The sequence below is a fragment of the Delphinapterus leucas genome, chromosome 7 (assembly GCF_059928025.1).
Source record: "Delphinapterus leucas isolate spDelLeu-1000000601 "Yukka" chromosome 7, BTC_Dleu_Yukka2, whole genome shotgun sequence".
NCBI lineage: Eukaryota > Metazoa > Chordata > Mammalia > Artiodactyla > Monodontidae > Delphinapterus > Delphinapterus leucas.
Genome location: NC_143135.1, coordinates 68,640,639 through 68,668,573, shown reverse-complemented (window position 1 = coordinate 68,668,573; position 27,935 = coordinate 68,640,639). Strand labels below are relative to the sequence as shown.

Here is a 27,935-nt window from a genome sequence, read left to right as displayed (position 1 = left end):
CCTGAAAGAATGTGAAAAATGGGTAATTTAAGCACAGTAGATTGTAGCCCATCTTCTGTGAATGCTGGGTTCATCAAAAAGTGAATTTTTTAAAAAGTGAATTTAATTTTTAATTTTTAACTATGAGTACTAATTGGGGTCTAAAGCTGTTGACAGCCTCTTCCTGTCAAGGAAAGAGAGTTTAATTTGGTGGTAACTCAACATAACCTCCATTATATATCAGAATAATTTATTCATCCCCTTTGTCCCAGGGCAAGTAATGAAATAGATTCACACACACACATGCACATAGTAATTACAAAGAGAGCAACATGGGCAACTTAGTGTTAGAGAAAATGAGAGTCAATTGTAATTTGTACATTTTTCTCTCAAGTATTTTTTCAGCTCTGACAATCATTTCCATGATTTAGATTCAATCATTTGATCCTAACTTTTCCTGCAAAATCAAAAGAAATAATTTAATTTGCTCATTGCACTGTCTGAACATTGCTCTTTACATTATCCAAATTTAAACTCTATGCCACATGACAGGAAAATTAAATTTTCTCATTGTTAAAAATGATCAGAATAATTCAGAAGCATGCCTCCAGGTTACAGTTTCTCTAATTACCTTGTATCTTGAATTCTTAATTAATTATATTCTGAGACATGAAAAAGTCCCTTTGTGCTCAGAGCCCATCCTAAGCTTTTTCCTGTGCTAGGTGAATTATTTACACAGTAAATCTTATCACTGCATTTCAGTTTTGCCCCTGAAGTTGCTGCCGTTTTGGTCATTTTAATCTCATTCCTCTCAGAGTCAATTTCCTACCATTTAGAACAGGCATCCAGACCGTTAGCCTCCCCACATACCAAGATCTCGTCACCTGTCACTGAATTCCTTTGTGACCTAGTTAAATGACATTCTTTTTTTGGGTGGGGGGGGTCACAGGAATGATACAGCCTTAAAAATCTCTGCCTGGGGCTTCCCTGGTGGCGCAGTAGTTGAGAGTCCGCCTGCCGATGCAGGGGACACGGGTTCGTGTCCCGGTCCGGGAGGATCCCACATGCCGCAGAGCGGCTGGGCCCATGAGCCATGGCCGCTGAGCGTGTGTGTCCGGAGCCTGTGCTCCGCAATGGGAGAGGCCACAACAGTGAGAAGCCCGCGTACTGCAAAAAAAAAAAAAAAAAAAAAAAATCTATGCCTGGAGAAAGAGCTCCTGAAATTGATCAGGGGCTCGACTTCATTAGAAAATAACTGGGTGAGAGAAAGGATGGGCCTCAACACGGATGTGCAGCCGCATCAAGGCCCCGTACCTCCTATCTGTGCAAAACACATTTATTTAAATAAAAGGCTGGATAATGTTCCAAAGAGTTTTCTGGCAAAGCATGACTCCAGAGAACACCGGAGCATTAACTCAAAGGATTTGTCTTTTTTATTAATAGCTTTAATCTTTATGAACTGAACTGTTCCTCCAGCAGCCAGACTAGTTGGGGCTCTTGGAAATGATGAAAGCTGCTTCTATACAGGAGGACCAGGATGAAAATTAGGAGAAATCATATGTGGCTACGATTTGAGTGTTTCTTGTCAGACACTCTGTATGCATTGCATCATTGTCTTCCTGTAACCTGCCTGTCTTACAGATGAAGCAACTGAAGTACATACAGAGTGATTAAGTAACTCACCCAAGTTCACACAGCTGGTATGTATCGGAGTCCAAGTCAAAAGTCCAGCCGTGCTTCCCAGACGTTCGCGTACATACATACGTATCACCTGGAGAACTTCTTAACATGGATTCTGATTCAGTGGGGCTGGGATTCTGTACTTCCAGCAAGCTCCCTGCTGAGGTTGATGCTGCTGGCCCATGGACCACTGTTTGAGAAGCAGGATGGTAGAGCCTAACTCCACAGCCTCTAAAGCAGTACATTATAGTTCCTGTCGATGGTCCTTTTTTTGTTTTCAACTGACAAAAGCTCATATGGAAATTCATGTTTTAAGGCTTCCTTTGAGTTTTTCTACATCACACAGATAATCTTCAGGTTCAAGGTTGTGGAATAACGATGGCTCAGACACGGACTGATGTTATGAGAACCTCAGCATTCAAGCTCTGTAGAATCTGCTTACATTTTTCTTGCCAAAATCTGTCTTGCCCGGACCCTCCTGTTCAAATGTACAGCCTGAAAGCCAGGCATTTAGTGTTCCAGTGAGAATGAGTTCTAGGTGGTTCTGCCAGTCAGCTATCTGGCCGTCCTCTGTGAGCCCTGCCCTGCACAGGCAGAGAAGAGTGGCACAGGTGACAATATTTATAGAGACTTAATGGGCCATTTCTCATGGTGGCAGCAAGTTGCCGTAGCGGTCCCCAACCTAGGAGCTCCTAAGAATCTAGAGCAGCAGTATGGCCTCTGGAACATGGGGCCAGCTCCATGTACTTGGTGGAGAGAGTGAGTTATATGTTGCTACATACTGTGTGGAACTATTGGTGGGATTATTATTTGATGAAACCATTTCGAAAGCAATTAAAGTGGGAGAAACACTCAGACTTAAAAATGGACATATTCTTTGACCAAAAAATTCTGCTTCCAGAATCCATCCTTCAGAAATCCTAACATGTGTGTACCTTTACATAAGAATGTTTGTGAGAGCCTTGTCTGTAATATCCAAACATTAAAGCAGTCCATCTAGAAAAGCATGATTAACTTATATGTGGAATCTAAAAAGTAAAACCAACTAATGAATATAACAAAATAGAAACACGTTCACAGATATAGAGAAGAAACTAGTGGCTACCAGTGGGGAGAGGGAGGGGGAGAGGGACAAAATAGGTGTGTGGAATTAAGAGATACAAACTACAGGGCTTCCCTGGTGGTGCAGTGGTTGAGAGTCCGCCTGCCGATGCAGGGGACGTGGGTTTGTGCCCCGGTCCGGGAAGATCCCACATGCTGTGGAGCGGCTGGGCCCGTGAGCCATGGCCCCTGAGCCTGCACGTCCGGAGCCTGTGCTCCGCAACGGGAGAGGTCACAGCAGTGAGAGGCCCACGTACCGCAAAAAAAAAAAAAAAAAAGAAGACAGTGAAGGCTCAACTCTGCCTTCTGGTCTAATGGGGGAGCCAGTGGTCTGCTGGTGCTGGCTTATACTGCTTTTCTAGAGTCCCAGGAATCTGTGAGCCAGTTCACATTACCTTGGTAGTTTGAAACCAGACATGACACAAGTGTTTATACTGAAACCCAGCAGGACGCTGTGGGGTTCCTGGGCATGGAAGTCTTTCTGTGTCCCCCGCTTCTTGTTTGTAGGGAATAGGCTTCAGCCTCCATGACCTTCCCTGAGTTCCAAACGGTAGGTTCAAGCAGTTGTTAATCAGGGAAGGGAGGGGATGCAGAGACAAGGGAGAAGCCACCAAGAAACAATAGTGCAGACTTGGGACAGGATCCTGGTTCTGCCTCAAGGGATACACATAACTGTATCTGCAGAACTCAAAGCCCCAACAAATGGAGGATGTTAACTACTTGATGAAGTATTCTTCATTCCAGAGAGAAGGTCACAGTTTGATAACCTCAGGAGAACCACAGAAGCTCATCAGGAGACCACCTGAGACCAGATTAAAGGATTGCACACCCTGGTTCTCATCAGCAACCCCACCCTTGAACCACTGCTATAAAACTCTTCACCAAATTCCCCGGGTTCGGACACACAGTGTTGAAGGGCAGGAGCCCACTGTAACCCCCTTTGCCTGGCAAGCAATAAAGCTCTTCTTTTCTACTTCACCCAAAACTCTGTCTCCAAGATTCGATCTGGCACTGGTGCACAGAGGCCGAGTTTTCTGCATCGATACCACGGAAGTTGGCAAATGCAACAAATTGGTGCACCCTCTCTTTTATCCAGTTCTTAAGCATTTACGTGCCTACCAATACGTGGATGGACAAGTAACCAGAGGATGCAGCACACCTAACTCTGCCCGCGGTAAGGATTTCCAGTAAGAAGAGACTGAATGCCTAGCCAGGGGACAGTGGCTCCAGGGCTCCAGGATCCTGGTCAGGGGCAGGTAGGTGGAGTTTTGCTGCTGGTGCAGGCAGGGCCAACTCCAGGGGTGGCCCAGGGCCTGAGGAGGGGCCTTTATGCAGCTGGTGCTCAGACAGTGTGGTTCTTACAGCAGGACCTTGCCTTCCCTCACCAAGGCTGGGCAGAGGGTGCCCCTCCCCTTCTGGAGCCCTTCCTGGTCTCAAGCTAACCTCTTGTAATGTCACTTCTTTGAAAGGTCAGTTTGTCCCTCCTCCCCAACTTGTCCTGTATATATTTTGACTTTCACTCTGTATAAAAAAATTTCTAGAGCTCTGGTCTTTGGAGGAAAACTCAAGTGCTAATTGTGCCCCAAGCTTTTGGATTTATTTTTTTTTTTTTTTGAGGGGGGACGAGGCTTGTTGGAAAAGCTGCCTAGAATGCATGGGGATGTGTTTACGAATGAGTTCTGCAGAGATGTGGCTCGATGACCCTTATTTGCTCAAATCTCGAGCACTGTTTTCGTTCTAATCAGGAGAAAACCCTACAGGGTGTGTGCCCGGTAAGAAGCTACATAAAGTTCCAGCACGGGTGCACCAGAGCCAATGGAAATCTTTCTGGAGGTAAGAAGTTTCTGAGAAAACTGCCATCCCTACAAATATAAGCGCCATGGGAGCAATTAGCTGAAGACAAATAAAAGGCAACACTTAAAAAGAGTCAACACAATTGCTAATTTCATTTTTTTCTTTTTACTTGAAAACTTGTTTTAACCATCAAATTTTGGCAGTTACAAACCTGTACACTGTTGGGTTTTTTTTTTTTTTGGCTGTCTTTTTTTGTTTTTCTTTTATTTTTTAGAAAAAGAACACAAGACTGAATACTGCCAACAGCATTATATGCACAAAAAATCTATTTCCATAAGGGACAAGACCCACTTTAAGTGTTAGCTTTCCCTTTGCATAACGTTTGGTGTGTGATGTGTGTGCAAGTTTAGGTGAGTGCACATGTGTGTGAAGAAATGATGTAATTCATTCTGAATCTGAAATGGCATAAGAATCAGGTATTTAGTAACTGAGCAAACACACTTGTTTTCTAAAATATCAATAAAAGCATTTTCTTGGAAACAGAGAGAGTTAAATGAAAATAGTAGAACCAAAGAAAGGTTACAGTACTTTTGGAAATGTTTAAAAAACATCACTTTCAAAATGCTTTGTGTGTGTGTGTAGTTACCTCAGAAGTTTGCAGAACAACAACATGGATGACTTAGAATTATATTCGACCCCCCAAATTAAAGCATCCTGATAGGCATCAAATACAGTATATCTACAAAAGCCTGGAAAATTGAAACCATTATATACAATTTTATAAACATTTTAAACACCAAAACATACATCTTTTACAAACCAGCCTGTTTGTAACAGGTAAATTTACAAGACAATCTCTCTGATACAGTGCTTAAAAAGAACTGCTTCCATTTCCGAACACATTTGAACACGTTTGTCACTTCCCGAAATGCAGTATTATGGGCTCATAAAATTGTTAAATAGTAGCAATTCAGGTATTTGTTTGCCAGAAGGGTACTACAGTACATACTAATGGGTCCAAACACGCTCCAAATGACTCTATGATTCTCGAGTGCATTCTAAACACTGGAAGAGACTAATTATGGCCTTTGTGTAATATTACATACTTGTAATTATTGCTTTTCATTATTACATAAGGAAAGAAAATCTTATTCTTTTCCTGTCTCTTAGCTAGCTGGCTAAATGTTAACTGATGCCAAATCCACACATGGAGACTTTAAACCCTAGAATTATACAACCAGAAGCTCAAAGACATTGTGGATTTCCACCAGAATACTGTGCAGTTGAACATTGCAGGACAAAACTCAACACAAACACAGAACCCGCCTTCTCACAGACCACACAAAATGATGACGCTAAAGAAATGCCTCTTCAAATCTCCATTTCTCATGGTTTGAAGCTAAAAACAAAACATAAAAGCCTAACCACTTTAGCAATATCTGTGCACTGGGAAGGCAGCAGAGTGGACAGCCCAGACAATTATCTGGGCAACCCATGCAAAATGAACACCAGATCTTCCTGAATTATTTCCCATGAAAGTGCTTTCTGGGTCCTAAGTGATTTATTTTGCTAATGTCTATTCCCCGACGTTGATTATGTAGACTCAGCGTTAGTGGGGGCAGTGGGCGGGGTGAGGGTGGGAAGTAAACAGGAGTTGGCCAATAGTGTTTTCCTTGCTTTTTTTCCCAGGCTCTGCTAGTGATTCCCTAGGGTGGTTCCAGGTAAGTTCCAGGAATGCATCATCAATTCCCTTTCTAGGTCTTCACCCTGATTGTCTGATAGGGTAAACCTCAGATGCATAGACCTGACCTATTCATATCACTAAGTCTACCTCAATGGCATTTCATGAACTGGCAGGATATGAGTACATGGAAAGCTGGCATGGAACAAAACTCAGCAGAAAAATACTCATAGAAGAGAGCAAATAAATTCAACACCTATTTTATTTATCTTTTACAGCCCTATAGCTTCTGCTTACTATATGACAAACATCACTAGTCCAGCTATCCTCAACCTAATCAGAATGTGTGCGATGCAAGTAAAATGCCTACAATAGGCTATGGAAAATGGCTTCCAGAGGTAGCACATACGTGTTAGAAAAATATGTATGGGAAAGATACTAATTGGCTTAAATCTTTCCCACGTGGTTCAGCATGGTGAATGGGTTAGGAATAAACACCAGGGTGGGGATGGGGGAAAAAGAAGAAAAATAAATGCACCTAGTAGGTAATATAATCAAAGTTTTACTGAATTTGCTGACTGGTCTTAGTTCCATTCTGTAATTATCATTCCATCCTCATTTTAGTAAATATTCATTTGGCGAAAGCAGTTTTGATAGATGTCCAAAGATATGTGTGAATTCTGTAACTGCACCTTTCCTATGGGGGCTGCAAGGAAACCTAGGATCATGAGGCTTCCAGAAAAATACTCTCCATGAGTTCTCCATGAGAGTATATTCCAATACTCTCCATGAGTTCTCTCTTCTAGTATATTCCAAAGCATATATACTAGTATATTCTAGTATATTCCTTCTGAGAAATCAGAAGGTCTAGCAGAAGCAGGCCAAATGGATGGGTTCCAGTTCTTGTTCAGCTACTTACCTTCCTGTGTGAGCTTGGGGAGGTCCCTTCCCCTCTCTGGGTATGTTTACTCTTTTATAAAATAAGGGGATTGGACAAGCAGACCTTAAGGACCCTTCCAGCACTTGAATCAGTGGTCACCCCACCTAGTTCCATCTTGGCCTGACTGCAAACCATTTCAGAATCTACTGGGAAAGCTATCCAAAAAGTGAAAAGATATCACATGTTTAAAGATAATGAATCAATGTATGACACAAGGTTATCTGGGATACATTTAGCTACAGAGCTACTCTGCAGAAAATCAGGGGAAGATATCCTGAAGAAAGAGGTATTTTATACAGGTCAGAGCCAAGAGTGGGCACAGTTTTCATGGGTGATTTCACAACCGCATTAGGGTCTATTTATTCCTTCATTACTGTGTTGGTTAGGCACTCTGCCTGGAGGGGATGCTGTGTAAGCGGGACTGACTCATGGGCATTAATCTCCTTCTAATATTTCCTGGGGGCAAGAAATGAATTGTTGGTTTTACTTTGTTTTTTATGTCATTGCATTATCGAAAGTGTAGCAGCAGTTCTATTCTAGACCATTAGTTCGTCATTTTCTCCATGATTCTTGCAAATGGTTTCTTACATAAGAGAAATATCAAAGACTTTATTCTCCCAAGCAGCCTTAGTGAAATTCATTTATTTCAAGACCACAGTGTGGATAATGCTTCCATGAGTAGGTCTGACTAGGAGATAGGAAGAGGAGAAAAGCTGAGAAACCTGTGAAGTTTATGCATATACTCAGGAAGCTTGGGAATGAAAAGGAGTTGTTTTTTTTTTTCTTAACCACGATCTTTCAGAAACACTGACTCCTGCAAAGAAGTGGATTAAACACAACTGAAGCAATTAAAAATATGTCTGAGTGGATGACACACAGATCAGGACAGTACGGTGGACACACCAATGCCATATGTCATCAGAAACCGTGGACACAGAGATTTGCTTATATGCAGAGAGTGCAAATATGCATTTATTTAACCATGGCCGCTGCACCCGTGGCCACGATCTGATTGAAGCAAAAGAGGAAAGTCACTCAACTCGTCAACTTTAAGCTTCGACTACCGGGTTATTGTATTCCCAGTGGGCTGATTCTCCTGTCAAATTTGGAAACTCAAGGCTGAAGCCCACAGGTCAGATGAGAGGAGAACCCCAGGGTGTAATGAAACTTTACACATTTTTCAAATGAGAGTTTAGTTCTGGAAAATTATAACAAAATACAGTTTTTTTTTTCCCTAAGAAAGCACAGTTTTGCTTCAAGTTCATATAAATGGCAGTACCAAAATAAAGTTAACTGAACCAGAATAAAATACGGCATTTGGTGTTTCTCTAATATCATCAAGATCAGAGAAATTGGAAGGTTGGCCTCATTGGCAGGATTTTTAACATAGTCTATATCCTAAAACCTTCCTGTCAGCTTTCCTCAAGAGCAGCCTTATTGAGTGCAAGCACATATTTGTACATAGGACCAGAAACACACACTATTATAATTTACACACAAGAACTATCTACTTTCTTCTCCTTTTTAAAAAACATAATTGCATTTATAGTGATGATGCTAACAGTTTAAAACAACACGTACCTTTTATCTGCATTATCAAGAATTGTGATTATCTAGCTGAAAACTTTGAAAGTATTATATTTTCTTTTTTTTCCCTGAATTTGTGAATTCTGCTTAAACCTCTCAATATCTCTCATTCTAGAGAACAATGTACCAAAATATTCCTTTATTTGTCTTTTTATTTCCTGATTCTCAGAACAAAGCCCAATTTCTGCAGCAATGTTAAAATTAAAGTTACAGCCAAGAATATTTACTGGAAAACACAAAGAAAGATAATCACATTCTTTCTAATGTTTGCACAACCTACAAAATGGTACCCAAATACCCTCACGTATTCCTCTTCATTGATATCTTTCTCAAAGATCATAAAATCCAACTATATTATACTGGATGCTTAACACAAACAAACAAAAATAACTGAGCATACCAAACATGTTACCCAAACCTAATTTTATAGCTGAAAATTGGGCAGATAAAAAAAAAAAAAAAAGAGTTGATTTGAAAGCCTTCATCCCATTTTCTTATTTATTTAATAATATTTATTCCTCTTTTCTTTTGCCTAAGAGACTAACTTTTCCAACAATCATAACTACTATTTTCATTCCCCCCTCCCCCTTGGCTCAAAATTACATGCAACAATGCCTCTTGGCTTGTTGCCAGTTATTAATACTGCAAGGACCGATGCTGTAACACTTTTCCAGGGCACAGTACTGCACAAAGCCATACAGATGGACTGTAGAACAATGGGTGAAATTGTTTCCCCCTTTAAAAACTAGGTGCGTCTTGTCGGTCATGAGCGCAGGGACACACTGCCAGGGTGATGGGTCACCTCTCAGAAGCAATTTCTGAACCTTTCCTTTTCAGCCAGCTAGAGTCGAGCTTGCTTGTGACAGTATGGCTCGGGAAGAAGTTCTCAGAAGAAAATACCGCATTTCCCGCTCGCTCAACACAGGACCCTTCGTGGAGATGCGAGCCCAGCCAGTCTCCCTCCGCGTTTCTGTAACAAACCGCGCGCATCACCCAAACGCATCCTCTACACTTGGGTCTGGTGCTGGGTCTCCATAAAGGGAATGTGAAGGCTGGCGAGGCTAAGCTCTCCGACGCTCTCATAGTCACTCATGGCTACTTCAGAGTCTTCGAAGCCGCAGCTGGCTGACACATCCGAGGACGAGGTGCCTCTGGAATTGTGCAAGGAGAGAGACATACTGTCTGCTGGGCCCGCTGCTGTCTCCGTGCCCTGGTTCATGCTCACGGCAAAAGTACTGAATTCACAGGTGGCGGGAGGGCCCACCAAATCCGTTTCGTTGGGGAAGGGGTGGGGAGGGAGGTACTGGCTGGGATGGAACTGGGGCCTTCTCCTGCAGTCTGGGCTCAGCGTGCTGGCCAGTGAGACCGGCTGGGAGGGCGGCAGAGCCTCGTACTGGTCCGGGAAGTCCTCTGGCAGGGGTGGGGGCAGCTGGTCCTGACTCAAGAACTCCTCTTCGTGGGGGGGTGGGTACTCGCTGTCGATGTCGTAGCCGCCCAGGTAGTAATCACTCTCCAACTCCCGCGTGCTGCCCTGGTGCGCCGAGCCTCCCTCCTGGTTCTCGTAGTTGGGTACCTCTTCTATGTCCGACAGGCGGGCCCCCGGCATCCAGTCAGAGGTGTCCCAGTGATAGGCTGTGAGAGAGAAGCCGTGTCAGTTAGTTTCCTCCAGAATGGAGCTGGAGTCAGGGCTCAGAAAGGAGCAGGCAAGGAACCTGACATGCAATTCTTAACATCCAGGAGACCCTAAGAAGCCAGGGTCACCCGCATGCTTTTTACAAGGGTCTCTCAGGACCAGCCATGCTCTGGCCCGGGAACTACAAGGCAATGGCAACTCTGAGGATGACACCTGGTTGCTGCAGCATCTCCCACTCAGCCATGCCGGAAGCGATGGCCAGCGAGGGCATGCCGAGCAAACAACAGTTCTAGAACCCTCTCTCCTCTTCCTAGCCATAGGCTAAGTGCACATCCAGGCTGGCAACATGCTCGAAGAGGTAGATGCATCAGGCGTCCTGTGGACCACAGGAGGCAGGGAGATGTGCGTGCAAACGAATGAGTTGCTGGAGCAGGGGAGAGGCTGGGGGAGGGAGGATGCTGGGCTGGGGCTTTCACCTCCAGTACCAAGCACACAAGACACCTGGAACATGCAAAATTCAGATCAAAGAAACTCAGAAAAGATGGAGGGAGAGTGACAGGGTAAGAACAAACTCAGCAATTCCAAATGCATAAGTAACATATTATGCTGGGGGCATGGCAGAATCACCTCGGTTGTAGTTCTGTCCTTGATCCGTGACAGACACTGTTTAAATACAAAGTGAGAAGTAAAACTGACAGTCCAAGTCATGTGAAGAAGGTACAATAGAACATTTTAGATGATGTAAAAAAATGTTCCTATTTCTCCTTGTTATTATTTGCGAAACGAAAAGATAAGTCACATCTGTACCAGGCCCTAATAGTATTAAATCACTAATAAAAGTTACCCGATTGAAATCAATTCCCATAACATTGTAGTTTTGAATGATTTCTTAAATATCCCCAGCCCACAGTAGGTGCTCAATCAATACATGTTGAATGTAAGAATGAATTTAGTATTAATCTGGATTTCGATTAAGTGGGTACTCTTCTCTCGGAAGGGATTTTATGAAAAGAGTGCCTCACATATGAAAAGAATTATGACCTGGATTTTTTTTCGAAATTGTAAAATTCACTCCAATCCAGAGAGAGACGTTCAGCGTCTCATTGAAACCACCTGTACCGCCCCCTCTGCTGCCAACTGATTAAAATCACCTCTAGTTCATAAAATAAATAAGCTACAAAGCTATATTGTACAGCACAGGAAATATAGACAATATTTTACAATAACTATAAATGGAGTATAACCTTCAAATATTGTGAATCGCTACGTTGTACACGTGAAACTTATATAACATTGTACTATACTATACTTCAATAAAAAAAAAAAAGTCACCCCTAGTTCAAAGTAACAGGGAAGTGATATTTCCAAAAGGTTAACTCTGCACAAAGAAATGCTATGGAAGAAAACAGTAAATACCTTCATTCTCTATAGTGTCAACTACATTGTTGACAAGCTGAATGACAGTCACTATGGATGCTTGTGGCCAGGAAAAGAAGACAGGAGGGAGGAGAAGGACAGCTTCAGGTTAGTTACGTATTTTAAACATACATTCACTTGTCTTAACAACAATGGTAACAACAAAGGCACAACATGCAAACACCCAAAGCTTCCCATAGTCCATCCATTGGACTCCAGTGGACACTTTCATCCCCCTGGCTTCTTGGAGGAAGGGAAACAGCAGCAAATCTGGGGCCAGTCCTCCTGAAAGGCACGATCGGCAGGAATTGCTGGGTCATAAATTCACACCTCGTGGCCCAGTGAAATCAATCTAGGAAGGCAAAGGCCATAAGCTTATGCTAATTTCTCATTAGTGACTCCTAAAGGCTCCAAGGAAGATCTCACTATTCCCAGGGATAATTACTTGCTGGTCAGCCATGCTGCTCTGAGCCAAATGCCAGTGATGAAGGATAACCTTTGCAGCACTCATGGTTTCACACTCACATGACGTCACCGATAGCCTAGAACGACCCGAGGCCCAGATCCCACCCGTAAAGTGTAGATGAGAGTCAGCATTTGGCCTCTGAAATAGTCAGAAACTGGGAAGGAGATTTCTGTGCTCATACGGGTTGCCTTAGTACCTGATACCAGTAGCTTCTGGAGAGGTGATCAGGCACTTTAAGAAGCCTGCTTTAGTCAGGATCAACCTAGAATGCTAAGCCTGAAAGCCCAAGTGTGTGATGAAGAAGAGCCTGTGAGAAAAGTCAACCAGGCATCATCGCTGGAGCTGCTGCCTGGAGTTTGGAAACACTACGTTCTTGGCTGCTTCTACATAAAATGCAAACCAGCGACAACTTTTCTTCTGGCTGGGGATGAAGAAGGGAGTAAACACCAAGGTAAAGAAATCTGGAGGCCTGCCTCTGACCTTCTGAGATTGCTCAGAAGAAATCCACTGTTACATGGTTTGTTACCCCAGTGGTCAGATACACTGAGGTTTCCGCACCTCTCAGGAGTGCCAGGGATTTGGGATGGAGGTGGAAGAGATTTAGGGGTGGTGATGGGGAAAGTAGACTATATGACTTCCATGACTACTTCTATGGCCTCGGGGCTCCTTTGTTCCTGTCTTTACCTGGGGCGGGGTGGGGGCGGGTGGTGGTTGGCAAAGACTATGTCATTTTCATTTTGTTCTTCAGGCTACAAAATGCCCAGCACAGGATTCAACATTCAGGAGAAACTCAGCAAGGGTTTATGGGGTGAATGATTACATAAATTATAAATATTCAATTTTGCCAATTCTTGATAAATGGGAAAGTAGCATAAGGTATAGACTAAGGTAAGCCTGCCTGTCACTGTCAATGACTACGTGAAATTATTCTTTGTTCACCACCATGTGGTAAATTCTCACTGTTTTATGACTATTTCTGCACCCTTTCCCTGCCCTGGGGAGACCAACCCATCTTCTAAAGCTGGTTCCTCAAGCTCAGAAAACCCAGTCCTTCATTAACGCCCTCTCCATAAACATGGGTTCACAGGAGGTAGAGGCTGCAGCTTTGGGGTGTCAGTGAGGTTCATGAACCACATGGAATTGTATGCAACATTTTGGGGGTATGTGTATTTTTCTAAGGAGCTGATCCATCGTATCTAAGATAAGATTCTCCAAAGGCCCATGACCTCAAATGATTGAAGAAGAATGAAGATACTACCTCTCTGGGAAGGAGGTTCTACGAGAAGGAGGTCTTGCCTCTGAACTAATTTCTAATGATGGGGAGGTTGGATGGATAGTGAAGTGTGAAGAGATCATCATGAGCTAGAATAAAAAAGGAAACACATCACACTTTGCTAGAGAGTATCCTTTGGGATGAGGCAGTTCCATCATGAACTAAGTCAAAGAGGACGCTTTACTGGAGGTCTGCGGGAACCTCCTCTACTTCTGTGCCTGCTCCCAGCTGCGGCTCAATGAGTGCTTGCTTTTTCAGCGGACACGCAACAGTGGAGCCCAGCGAAAGCTGTGAGCATAAGCAAAAGTCCACGCTTGGGCCAGGAAACAGGATGGGTCCCAACACCTTCCTCTCAACCAGTGATCGCCAGCACAGGAAACAGAGCCCACCGGGAGGGACAAATTCCATGACTTCTTACCATTGTCGTCACCAGAATCTGACTGGAAGGAGCTCAGGGACTGAACTTCTGAGTTGCTGCCTTTATTACTGCCTGCAAAGCAGGTCACTTCTCCTGGGTCATCAACCCCTTTGTCTTCGTGGACAGCCAGAGAGAAAGCAGAAATGACACTGGTTACCTTGTGCATATTTCCAGCCCCGCCCCCTGCCAGAGTTCACTTCTTGGGGCACTTTCATTTGCTTAGAGAAAATAATTTAGTGCACAATAGAAAACTGATTGTACCATCAGGGGCAAAGATCTGTCAATCAAGAAATTTACATTATGGATTCGAAACCCTTAACCTGTGGTAAATGAGCTTCCAAATAGCTGACAGCCGAAAGTCGCTGTTCCGTCCTCAAAGGGAAGCGACTAAGTGAAGAGGAAAGCTAGGATGAAGTGGCTGGGCTGCTCTTTGCCATTCAGAGTTAATTTAGATCATTTACATGAACTGATGTGTCAACACCAGGTTAAATGAGATTACTTTTAAAATAGGAGTATAAATATTTTATAGGCAAGAATGCCATTACACTAATCCGAACTTCCCTCTCTGGGGAGCGAGTGGAGTTCTCAGCTTTGCCTTCTAGAGGGCAGCGCCACATCATTTTTGGGAAGGACAGCATTCGGCACTCCGGAGGACAGCAGTCAGCGGTGTGGATGTGCTCTTAGCCACACACTTCTCCTTCTTTGCCATACAAAGAGAGCCTGCACACACACACACACACACACGCACTACAGGGCTACTTTCTTATTTGATGGACTAAAAGAAGCAATAAAAACCCATATCTTGAAGTTGTCAAGTGAAAAATGAATTAGTCACCCAGAGACTGTCTCGCCAGCTAGCTCTGCCTTGCTTAACAAAGGGGGAGATGTAGTCGATAAAAGCTCAACAATACTTTGGGGGGACATGTGAGTTTGGGCCTGAGGTGGATTCTGGAAATAAAGCTGTCACATTACGAAGTGGGTGGAGGGAACTGATCACCAGGAAAATCATCACGGAATGTGACGGTATGAAGAGACGGGGACTCGTGATTAAGGGAAGAGTTGTTCTTCATGACTAGAGAAATCGCTGTTTCTTCCACAAAGCATGCAGGCACTGCAGCTCTGCATCTGCCATCAGATGCTGAAGCCACAGCAAAACGATGAGTTGGATAAGCAACCGATACAAGTGGACAGAGATGCCAGGGAGATATTCACCTCCCAACAGCCATGTGGCAGAAAACATGTGTCTTGGAAAAGCACAAGGTGGGCACCAGGCTGAACACAAGGAAGGAAATGCCAAATGATCCACCCTGGTGAGTATAGTGCTGTGCACAAAACTCCTTTCTCCACTCTTCCATTTATTCAAAATCTTCACTGCTAAATAAAAGGAGGCTTTCTACTAACCAGGGGATTGGCAAGGCTGCAGTAAAGTCTAACTCTACCACTAATTCGAGAGGGAATATATTTATGGTTAAAATCTAAGGGGAAGGACTTGAAGTATAAGTGTGTCTACTCAAAGGTGGAGTCAGCAGAGAGCATAGTTGGAGTGGTACTAGAATAGAGGCTGTCCTCCATCATCAGGAGACCCTCTCCCTCTCCTGTCCCTCTCCCACTTCCCTGGTAAAGCTCCCAAGAGCGGTCTGGGTAAAAGCACAGGCTTTGAACCCTGATGCACCAGATGCCAATCCTCACCCCTCCCTTTCCTCGTTACTGCTCTAAGGCAAGTCATTTCACTTGTCCACTCCTCCGATTGGTCCCCTGTGGGGCAGCTGCGGGGATTTAAGGAGACGATCCAGCACACGGCAGTGGTGGTTTTCCATGTTCATCTGCTGCCTCTGTTTTCTCACCAGATCTCTTCGTCCTTAACCCTTGCATGCTGAACTCTGTCTTGAGGACTCATTGGGACATTCTTGAGATCGCTAAGAAACTTCTAGGTGTCAAGTGCAGTATTTTGTTAAGACTGTGTCTTCTTGGATGGCTTTACGGTGCTCAACCCTGCTGACCTTATTGGTAGTCTTGGCTTCTGCTTGGCTGCCCTTTCCGCTTTCCTTGCCCTCTTTTTGTTGACATGTGTTTGTTTCCCTTCCTGGCCCCAACTCCCTGCCCACCTCCCACATGTAGGCATCTCCAAGATCCTTTCTGAGGCCCAGATGGACCATCCTCTCTCTGTTCCTGCTCCCTCGGTGAGCTCACACTCTCAGAGATTCAATCATTTTTCATGTAGTTGGTGTCCAAACTTTCACCTCTGGCTGCCTTCCTCCTAAACAACAGAGCCAGGCACCCTCAGGTAACCCCTCACGTGTCCCCTGCACTGACTGAGCTGCTTCCTGTTCCCATTAGGCCCTCTCCAATAGTTTCCTACTCAAATCTTACTCATGCTTAAAGACACCAGTAGGAATGCCCCCTTCCTTCATGGAGACGCCCTGTATCTCCTTGGGTGCATGTGCTTTCTAGCTCCATTTGAAACCAGCCTCCCCCCTCCCCGTTTACCCCGACATACATCATAGTACTGTAATCCTAGCCTTTGGAAACTCCTGCTACACAGGGTGTCACTGCTACTCGAATATAAAGCCATTAGGCCTGATGAAAAGTCGTAGGATACAACGGAGCTTGCCTTAGTTTCATTCTGACTGATGTTAGGACAGAGAAAACAATCACCACCTCTCCCCAGGTGTTCATATAGGACAACAAAATGGTCTCTGCTCCCTTCCCTCTTTGGTCCTATTTAGTCTCTTCTCCATGGATCAGTCAGAGCCATCTTTTAAAAATGTAAATTAGATCAAGCTACTTACCTGATTAAAAACTGCATTAGTGTTGCTGTTAAAATGTATCCACTCTCCCCACTGCTCACCAAGCTCCAATTACATTGACCTTGTCTATGTTCTTCAATATACTAAAGTCTTTCCCACCCCAGGGCCTTTGCACTTGTGGCTCTTCTCTTTGCCTAGAATTCTGCTGTATGAGGCCAAAAGGAGAGGGAAACACTAGCATCTGGCCTGGACCACTTTTCCTGCTTGTGGTTCACCCTCTTGTTTCCTGAACCCTGCATTCCAGCCAAACAGATGGACTTGCTTTTCTTCTGATCATGTGGGTGCCTCTATGTGGTGGAACACCCTCGTTTTCCTGGATCTTTGATCCACCATGGTCCAACTCGAATATCCCTCTGCTCCCCTCAAGTCTTCACCCTAAGACTAGAAATACTCTCTTCTGACCTTCCATAGCACACTTCCTGTATATCACATAAGTGGCTACGCTGCTTGTTTTACTGCCAATAGTGTGCTTTTGTGAGAAGAGCATGGGTTCTACCTAAATGGGAAAAGAATTTGAAAAAAATAGATAACATGTATATGTATAACTGAATCACTTTGCTGTACACCTGAAACTAACACAACATTGTTAATCAACTATACTCCAATATAAAATAAAACTTTTTTTTAATTAAAAAAAAGAAGAAGAGCATGGGTTTTAGAGGCTGGCAGCCCTGTATTGGAGTACCAGCTTCCTCTTATTAGCTGTGTGATATTGGGCACATTATGTATGTTCTCTGAGCCTCATTTTCCCCATCTGTAAATGGGGATAAGAACCAGGGCAATATTTCAGGGCTGGTGTGAACATTTAGGGTCAGAACATGTCCTACTGAGAGCTCTGTGCCTCTGGGGCGCTCTCCCTTCCCGAATTTCCTTCCAGTAAACACGAGCGGAAGAAATAATGATGCATTACTACTTCCGACTCACTTTCAGTTCCGGCATCCCAGCCATTCTTCCGGATGGAATCGCAGTCAGAACGGCAGGGGGACACGGCAGGGAGGTTGGGGGCCACACTGCACACGACCACACCCCGCCTGGCCGTCAGGATGCGCGGTGACTCGGGGTGAAATGTAGTCATCTCCTGGTGCTCGCCGCCCAGCCCGTCCACGATCTTGTCCAGGTTGCTCCTGGAGTCGCTCTGGAAGCACGGGGTGTAGGCCATGGGGCGCACGGGGACCTGCGGGGGCCCCACCTCCTGGTAGACGTTGCGGCTGTCCCCGCCGCCCCGCAGGTTCCGGAATGGAATGCCGTTGCTCTTGTTGAGCAGGGCGGCCGTAGCAGGGTCCTGCACCAGTGTGATGTTGTTGCGGGAGTAGTTCTTGCGGAAGACCTTCTTGCGGAAGAAGATGAAGAGGATAACGAGGACGAAGATGACGCAGAGGACCACGGCGATGCCGATGAGCTCCTCCTTCCCCACGTAGGAGTGGCCGGCCTGGATGTTGGGTACCACGACGGGGCGCAGGCCGCAGTACTGCCCCACGTAGCCTGGTGTGCAGTTGCAGAGGAAGGAGCCAAACACGTTCACGCAGGCGCCGCCGTTCTCACACTCCTCCCGCTCGCACTCGTTGACGTCCTCCTCGCACCTTCGCGACAGAACACACAAAAGCCCCCCTCAAACATCGGGACCTGCGGACGTTCCATGTTAAACCGACATCTTTAAAGGAGAAAAAGCGGACTTCCCTGGTGGCGCAGTGGTTGAGAGTCCGCCTGCTGATGCAGGGGACACGGGTTCGTGCCCTGGTCCGGGCAGATTCCCACTTGCCGCGGAGCGGCTGGGCCCGTGAGCCATGGCCGCTGAGCCTGTGTGTCCAGAGCCTGTGCTCCGCAACGGGAGAGGCCGCAACAGTGCCGCGTACCGCAAAAAAAAAAAAAAAGAGAGAAAGTACCTAAAGGGTACCTGAAGCAAGACAAAAATGATGTGATGCAGGGTATACGGGAGGTGGGTGAGCATTTATGCGCCCACCGTAGACCCCGGTGATCATCATGCATTAAGGGATTTCTCCCAATGCAATCTCTCCCACATTCTGACCCTAGCGGGTCGGAGGAAGGAAACGGAGAAAAGAGAAGGAGCAGAAAAAGAAACCACAGACGCTGTTGAAGACGTACTGGTCTCCAAAATGCTCAGGGCCAGATGCATCTCAGAATGTAAAATATTGCAATTTTAGAAATGACATACAGTACATATCTTTCATATTATGTAGAATACCCACCCCATCCCAGGAACTGGTGCTGACATAGGACCCATAATCAAATATGCCAGTGTTTCTACAGTAAAACATATGGATATTCACAATAAACGAGGGAAATAAAGACTGGAAGTAGCCTCAGAATGGGTTTGGCTGACTTTGCCACCAAATTAGTTTGCCACGAATTTATCCTCAGTCCTTTTAGTTCTCAGAGCTTCTGGTATTGTAGAGCTACACTTAAAGAGCTGTGAAGCTAGACACCCTATGATAGAGTTTCCAGGGAGGAGAAAGTTTTTGGTTCTGACATTTCTCTCTAATAGATACAGTCATTTTTGGTCTCTCTGGGAAGCAGGGGTAATAGGGCGTATGTAGGTAGTGGGTGGAGGGCTACATAGCATCGTATCTTCTGGATTCTATGCTTATGTTAAAGGCTAAGGCTAACGCAGATTATCAGGAAAAATGATTAAAGCATTCTAATGAAAAATAAATCAATTTTATTCTCTTCAAAGCAATCCATGACTTGTTTTGAGTATAATTATAAGGCAAACATGTAAGTCTTACTCTTTCTTAGTTTAACATTATTTAAGAACATAGATCTTTCTTCTTCCCTGTCCTCTACTTCCCCAGTTATTCTGACATGTTCATTTTAAAAGGCCCGATCACTTCTATCTTTGGTAATCCACCTCTTAAAATGTAGTCAAATGTCCCTAATTTGAACAGATTGAGGCCAGGTCAGCTGGAAATTAGTCAGAATCACAGAGTATTTAAAAATAAATGCAGCTTTATTACTTTAAATTACATCCAACAATTCAAAGTCAGCTAAGTATTTCCTGGTAAAGTCCTCGGGAGATTTACTTTAATGAATACGTAAGACTGATCTGTAATTAAAATATCACTTTGCTTGAGATTACGTATACATATATATATATATATATATACTTCTAAAACCATCAAGGATGGTTGAAAGCGTTGTTTTACTAAGAACTTAAAACATTCCCTTTCCATTCGGCTCACACTTTAATTTCCCTCTTCCTTGGGGGAAAAAAGATTTGCAAAGGAAACGTAAGTTTTCAGTGTCTCAGAATGATCATAAAATGCTAGAAAGTAGAGCCCAGTTTATGAGTTCTGAGGAATGGATAGTATATCTGCCTCAGAGCTATACTGGAAATATTAGGGGTCAGAGAAGACTTTCTTTAAAGGGATTGTTTTCCTGATTATAGAGCACATAGTAATTGTATAAATTTTTGAAAATACAGAGAAGTATAAAGTAAAAATATAATTAACCCATAACCCCACTACCCAGAGATAATCCCTGATAACATTTTAGTCATTTGTAAGCACGCTTTATATTCAGATATTAACCCTCTGCCCATCCTATTAGTGGTGAATATTTTATGCCAGTTAGGTGTTGTTTTTTTTTTTTAATATTTATTTATTTGGCTGCGCCAGGTCTTAGTTGCAGCATGCGGGATCTTAATCGCCGGTGCGGGGTCTTCAGTTGCAGCGTGCAGGATCTTTTTTAGTTGTGGCATGCAGGATCTAGTTCCCTGACCCAGGATTGAACCCGGGCCCCCTGCATTGGGAACGTGGAGTCTTAACCGCTGGGCCACCAGGGAAGTCCCAATCCCAGTTAGTATTTTACTGTTTGGTTTCCTTAGCAACAAGAAGCAGCGTAGAGAAAGACTAATTGCACAATCTCACTTACGTGACTCCGGTGAGCCCAGCTTTGCAAGTGCAGATGAAAGTGTTTCCTATGGGGTCACAGGAGCCTCCATTCCGGCAGGGGTTTGGGAAGCAGGCTGTGATCTCCAATTCACAGTTTCTCCCGGTGAACTGGGAGAGACAGGTACACTGATAACCTGGAGAAACAGAGGAACTCATGAGCCATGGACGCCACTGGTAATGCTCAGAGTGCACGGACTTGGCCATACATGGCCTAATTCCTCTGAATCAAATCTTAGGCAGGGCCCAAATTCCCAAGATGATTAGCAAATTGGTTATTTTGAACTTGGAACCCATCTTGCATAAAAATGCCAAGTAATGGTTTGAAGCTTGTGCTAGTCCACAAAAATTCACCTAATTAACCACATACATGAATGCTAGTGAGAATGGTAAGCGACACCCAGGGAACAGATCCCAAGAACAGAAGCCAGGATGGGGCAGAAGATGCTTTCCCCACCAGGCTGCTACTGTAAAAGGTAGGATGTCTCCATGAAGGAGTTTATCGTAGGTTCCATACTCATTTCATTAGAACTCATTCTACAGTAGCTTCCTGAGAAGGGGTTTATAAGAAGTCAATGTTGTGAGACCTTGCACATGTTTTTACTCCACCCTTACACTTCTTTGATAATTATGTATGGAATTCTAAGCAATTCCCTCTATGTTACTTTTGAGAAATCCAAAGTTGTTTTGGTTCCTGAAGTTTGTGTGTGACCTAGTTTCTTTTTGTCGCTAACAGTTTGGAGGGGCTTCTCCTGTCCCCAACAATTTTCTGAGCTTTCACAATGATGTACACTTAACTTGAACCAGTACTGGGCTCTCACAATCTGGAGATTGTGAAACTTTCTTTATTGCATTGATGATTTCCTTTGTTTTCTCTATTCTGTTTTTATGGAAGTTTCATGGTTTGGATCTTAGATCATTTGGATCTTCCTTTAATTTTATCTTTCTCTCATGTTACACTTCTGTGGGGGTTTGCTTTACTTTCCGAGAGAGTTTCTCATCTTTTGAAACTTTTATTGAGATTTTCATTTATGTTGTCATAAATAGTTTCTTCCAAGTTGCTTTTCTCTGTTTCTGTGATTTGGTCTCTGTGAAGGTAGATTTTATGTATCACACTGATTAGGCTACGGTGCCCAGTTATTGGTCAAACACTAGTCTAGATGTTGCTGTGAGGGTATTTGTGGATGTGATTAACGTTTATAATCAGTTGACTTTAAGTAAAGCAGATTACCCTACATAATGTGGGTGGACTTTATCCATTCAAAAGAAGGCCTTAAGAAGAAGGAATTCTGCCTCAAGACTGCAACACAGAAATCTTGGCTGAATTTCCAGCTACGAGGATTTCAAAGTAAAGACTGAAAAATCTACTCTTCATGAATTTCCAGCCTGCTGTCCTGCCCTATAAATTTCAGACTTGCTAGCCCCACAATCTTGTGAACAAATTTCTTAAAAATCAATCAATCAATCAATCAGTCAGTCTATCTCTCTCTCTACCTACCTATCTATAATGTATCTATCTACCTTTCCATCAATCATCTATCTATCTGTCTATCTATCGTATTGTTTCTGTGTCCCTGGAGAACCTTAATATAGTCCATCTCTTCCACATGAGAGGATTTCCTTTTTCTGGTAATCCTGGCTTATCAGCTCATATTGAAGAGTGGGGTCGAAGAAAACTAGAAATCGAAATCTGATAGGAAGCTCTAAGCACATCAGTGGGGCTGGTCAACAACAATACTGTGTCAGTACCCTTGGGTTGGTCAAGGTTGGTTAATTTCCACATTAATGGCTCTATCATCTGCCCAGAGGGAGGGTAAAGGCCTGGTTTCTAAGGTTTGGGGGAGTGGGTGGTAGTAGAGGAAGAGTATTTGTGGGTCTCAGCATCCAACAAGCACATCATATTTACTTTGGTTTGCAAATAACCATCCTCACTCTTATTTGAAGGGCTCTTGGGCTAACCTCTGCTCCCCAAGTGGTCAGTGACTGATGCTGGGATATTGTAGATTGATCTCTATAGGTATAAGATAGCTAATAATCTATAGATTGAAATACAGCATGCTCTCATGGACGTTTTACTGAATCCCCACTCCAGAGAACTCTCACATACAGGAGGGCATTATGACTGTGTGTGGGTGTTCATAGGTTTGGAGAGAGAAGGACTCATCTTCAGGAGGCAAGTGGAAGAGGCAAGAGAGAAATCTTTACATTCCTAAGAGGAAGGAACTGGGTAGCCCCAGCCTCCCTGGCACTAAGAACCCAGAGGGCCAGAGGTTGAGGCTCTGAGAGAGAGACATAATACTCTTGAATGCAACACCAATGAAACACCAGGGAACTAATATATAAGGAAAGACCACTGTTGATGCAAACTGTGTCCAGAGATGGGTGGCCTGAAGTCTATGGGCAGGATGCATTAGTCTGAGGTCTGCTTGCTTCAGATTATGCTGCTGACTTGGGGTAATTTTTTTTCCAATTTGGGCAGTTGCTCACCTAAATGTAAGTGGGGATTGCTGAAAGCAGTTAGACCTGGGAAAAATGCTTCTTTATGTCACCTGGCTAGTCTTTGGTGAGGATGGCATGCCATTTAGAAGGGGAGTGACTTGTGAGAATGAATTCAATTCCTTTCAAGACTAAAGGGCGGGGCGGAACAACGACAGTAGGGAATCTGCAAAGCAGGGCAGTGATGAGTAGGGAGGGCAGTCAGGAGGGGGAACCTAAGGCAAGGTGGGTCAGCTCAGGTACAATTCCTCCCTCTCCGGCTCCTATTTGACAAGCCCTGGCCTTTTCTCAAATAAAACCATAGCAGCAGTAGTAGGGGGCCAGGGAGGGGCAAGGAGGAACTAACTGTCTGGAAATAAGGGACATTTGAATCACTATTATGGAAACTGGATTCTAACGAGGGTCACGGGTTTAATTACTTTGATTGGGTGTCTTTCTGCCTTGGAAAATCAGAATTTAAAATGAGGCACTCCCCTTGGGGCTTCCCTGGCGGCGCAGTGGTGGAGAGTCCGCCTGCGGTTCGCGCCCGGGTCCGGGAGGATCCTACATGCCGCGGAGCGGCTGGGCCCGTGAGCCATGGCCGCTGAGCATGCGCGTCCGGAGCCTGTGCTCCGCGACGGGAGAGGCCACAGCAGTGAGAGGCCCGCGTACCGCAAAAAAACAAAAGATGAGGCACTCCCTCTAGTGCACTGTTTTACTCTCACACATTTCCTTCTGCATTTTGTCATTTTCATTATCTTCTGTGGGATATCCAGTGCTACTTGATGCAGCCGCCAGCCTGATTAACCTATTCACTGAGTGTCTAAGCCATCGGCAGTGGTGTGCTGGAGCCAGCTCATCTAGGGTCGAGGGTACTGAATTTTAAGTATTCAAGAATTTGGCAGACAGTTATTAAACCGCTGGTAGCCTGATGCCAGCAAGGCTGGGAATATTTACACCGCAGAAATCAGCAAACACGGCAGATCAGGGCTTTTGTTTTTAGAGACTTGGTTTTCCAGCACACCCCTGAAATAGGGACTGGGGATACAAAGCCAGAAAAACACCATCGACGAGCACAGAGAGCACTACAAACTTTGTACGAGGCAGAAGCCCTGTTCTACCTCTGAGAAAACTAGTTGTCCATTTTGAAGAAGATGATGGTGGTAGCTAACATATAGTGACATTTTTTATGGACCAAGAACAGTTCTAAGCACTTTACATGTATTAACTCATTTAAATCTTAAAACAAGCCTTCAATGAAGGTACTATTATTATTCCAATGTTATAGATGAGGAAACCGGGGTACAGAGAAGTAGAGTACTTATTTACAGTCATGAAACTAGTGTAGACTTGAACCCCTGTAGTCTGGCTCCAGAGTCCTGAGTTGTTCAGTATTATCCTGAATTGTAAGTTTAACAATCATACTTTATTACACTCTCTATCTGGATTTCTCTGTTTATTAAAAAGAGAAGCAAACTTTCTAGAATCTGTTCTCGTGATGTCAAACCCATGGGACAAGGGAGGCAGAGACCCTTTTGAAGAAATCTTGCCTAAAAGCAAGAAAAAACTTTAAATTTGGAGGGATTTTTATGTCAACATGATGAAAGGGAAAAGCAATTGGATTTTAAAAAGTGGTCAGATTTTCTTTTTTAATGAAAGAAAAGTTATATTTGCTATTTAGCCTTTGTGAAAGAGGCTTGTTGATAAAATTAACCTGTTCTAATGAAGCATTATTTATGATCTCATTATCCTGGCCTGGGCCTTATTATTAATAATTTTTAAAATGTCAACAAGTCTGCCATAATGATATTAAGTGATGTAATGTCTAAAATCACTTTGTCATTCTATGAAGGATCACAATAATCCCATGAAAGGAAAATAAGAGGCCCCATTAACGTCCCTACTCTATGGGGGTGTTGGAGAGAATAGTGGCTTAGTTCAACTATGTATAGCTAGTAAATGATGAGTTTGAACTTGAATCCAGGCTTTCAGATTCTCAAATCTTTCTACAAGACTGTATTGGCATTGGAATTTGTCAGTAAGCCAGAACTCACAACTTACTAGGAATCAGGAGGGGCTTGTAGTTACTCCCCACAACTCTCCAGGGAGCCAATGAGATGCAGTGAGACGGACAGCATCAGACATCCTTCTGGGAGCCAAATAATCATCAAATAATAAAGCTAATAGCATAATAAAGCTTCTGCTCTCCCAAAGCATTACCATATGTTGATATAAAACACAAATAGAGGGGACAGAATTCCCAAAGATAGCCAGGCATTATTTGATCACAAATAATATTTTAACACTTTTGTGAATGTAAAAGAAAAATAAAATTCAGTGGATAATCTCAAAGTCTTATTAAAAAGAGTAGATTTTTTTGTCTTGGGTTGGGGGAGAATGTCAAATAAGTAAACTATCACCAAGAACAGCAGCTTATTATGCGCTAGGAAAAATGCTAAGAACTTTCCATGCACTATCTCACTTAATACTTGACAACAACCCTCTGCTGAGGGTACTATTATTCTACCAAAGGGGAACTAAGGCTTACATAAGATTGTTTGCCCAAAGTTACAGTCAGTAAGTGGCAGATGCTACTTCGTACCAGTTTCCAGATGTAAAAAAGATAACTGTCGCACGAGCACTGAAATACCTATTAAAAACAAACAAACAAACAATGCCATAGCTTCTCTCCTCTCAAATCCTTGTGAAATGAAAAGTGTATTTTATTTTATTTAAAAAAATTTTTAACATCTTTATTGGAGTATAATTGCTTTACAATGCCATGGTAATTTCTGCTTTATGACAAAGTGAATCAGCTATATGTATACATATAGCCCCACATCTCCTCCCTCTTGCGTCTCCCTCCCACCCTCCCTATCCCACCCCTCTAGGTGGACACAAAGCACCGAGCTGATCTCCCTGTGCTATGTGGCTGCTTCCCACTAGCTATCTATTTTACATTTGGTAGTGTATATATGTCCATGCCACTCTCTCACTTCGTCCCAGCTTACCCTTCCCCCTCCCCGTGTCCTCAAGTCCATTCTCTATGTCCGCGTCTTTATTCCTGTCCTGCCCCTAGGTTCTTCAGAACCAATTTTTTTTTTTTTAGATTCCATATATATGTGCATAGGGTATTTGTTTTTCTCTTTCTGACTTACTTCACTCTGTATGACAGACTCTAGGTCCACCCACCTCACTACAAATAACTCAATTTCATTTCTTTTGATGGCTGCGTAATATTCCATTGTATACATGTGCCACATCGAGAAGTGTATTTTAAAGCCTTGCCTCAAAGCTGTGCTCTTGTTTACAATCCTTCTAGTTACAGCCGATACAGATGGTTTTGAAATCTGCACCCAGATGGACTTAAAATGCCCCCTCCTTTCCTTGCTCAAAGAAAAACATTGCAAAACCTATGAAATGCAAAAACAGAAGTGGTTTGAGCAATTATAGAATGAATTTGGGCTGTGTAGGCACATAATCAAGATAATTCCTATCTTACTCCTTTGACTTTAAGTCATTTTCCGACCTGATTCACCCAAGTAATAGCGTCCACCTTCGGCCCTGTTCACCTGGGGTAGGTGAACATCATTCTGATCCAGTTTGGCTGCCTCGATAAGGAAACATCTACCTTCCGCACGAAGGTGGAAGTAATGACAGATGTGCAACTAGCACTTGGGATCTGAAGTCAGCGTCAACCACTATGCTTGCTGAATTATGACTGCATTTAGACACTCCAGGAACTTTACAGTTTGGGGAGGCAGCTGTGATGTGGTGGGTCCACGTCTAAGTTCTGGCTGCTCCTCACCAGCTGGGTGTGATCGTGGCCGAGCCGCCTGACCTCTAGGGACCTCCCTGTTTTTATCTGATAATTAAGCCTCACTAATACCCACTTCATAGGGGATAATAATGTTTCTGGATTCATCAACCACAATGCAGCCCACAAACATTAGGTGCTTTATTGTTGTAATTACTGTAATTACTATGGATTCTGAAATCAGCTTCATTTCTGGGTTGCTCATAAACCAAACAAAAGAAAGCCATGGGAGTTTTTTCACTCTGACTTTTAGGCTGAATATTGGGAAATACTGAAAATTCTAGTCCACATGAATCTCGATGAGTTTGAGAAAACTGGTGGCCACGTTATCACGTGAGATGCTAATCATAAGTGGAATGAGCTTAGCTGAGGACTATGGCCTCTGTCATCACTTCACCCTCTCAACTTGTAGTCACTCTGACTTTTCTCTTTCCCTAAGCAGGGTCCACGCAATAACTTTAGACCTTGTAAGATGAAAACCTTTGCAGGTGAGACCTCTAATTTCCCTTAGGAAAGCTGGCTCACATTTCACATATTGTATATTGGGCTGAACCTCTAATACTTTCCTTGAGGACCTGGAAACATTTAATGTGTTAACATTAAGCACAAAGTAAATTTTCACCTTCTGGCATGTTCTTTTGTGTCTGCACATAACCTGGCTGCTTTAGGGTTTTGGGTTTTTCTATTAATATCAATATTATATTATTAACGCTGTTACCATGAGGCTTTTCTAAAGTACCCCCCCAAATTACCTCAGTATTTAGAAGAAAGTCACCCAGAAAAAAAAAACTTTTTCCCCATTAGCTGCAAAGCTCAGTCAAATTTGTCCATAGTATATTATCTGGGAGGCTGGCTTTTCCTTTCTCTGTCCCCCTGTGCTCAGTGGGCCAGTGGGCTGAGCACATACAGGGAACCTGTCTAATTCCCTTAAGCCAGCTGTGAAGGGAGGGAGGCCACATAAGT

At 43.7% G+C, this 27,935-nt stretch overlaps 1 protein-coding gene across 1 annotated transcript in view; it reads right to left on the bottom strand.

Moving 5' to 3' along the window:
* Positions 1 to 9,768: 9,768 nt before the first annotated feature.
* FAT3 (FAT atypical cadherin 3) overlaps positions 9,769 to 27,935 on the bottom strand; it is a 152,641-nt gene continuing 134,474 nt past the window's right edge. Inside the window, exons 21-24 of the mRNA XM_089915870.1 lie at positions 20,664 to 20,817; positions 17,700 to 18,355; positions 13,969 to 14,082; positions 9,769 to 10,394 (exon numbers count right to left, since the gene is read on the bottom strand). Of these exons, the coding sequence (XP_089771996.1) occupies positions 9,769 to 10,394; positions 13,969 to 14,082; positions 17,700 to 18,355; positions 20,664 to 20,817 (1,550 nt within the window). The remainder of the gene's footprint in view (positions 10,395 to 13,968; positions 14,083 to 17,699; positions 18,356 to 20,663; positions 20,818 to 27,935) is intronic.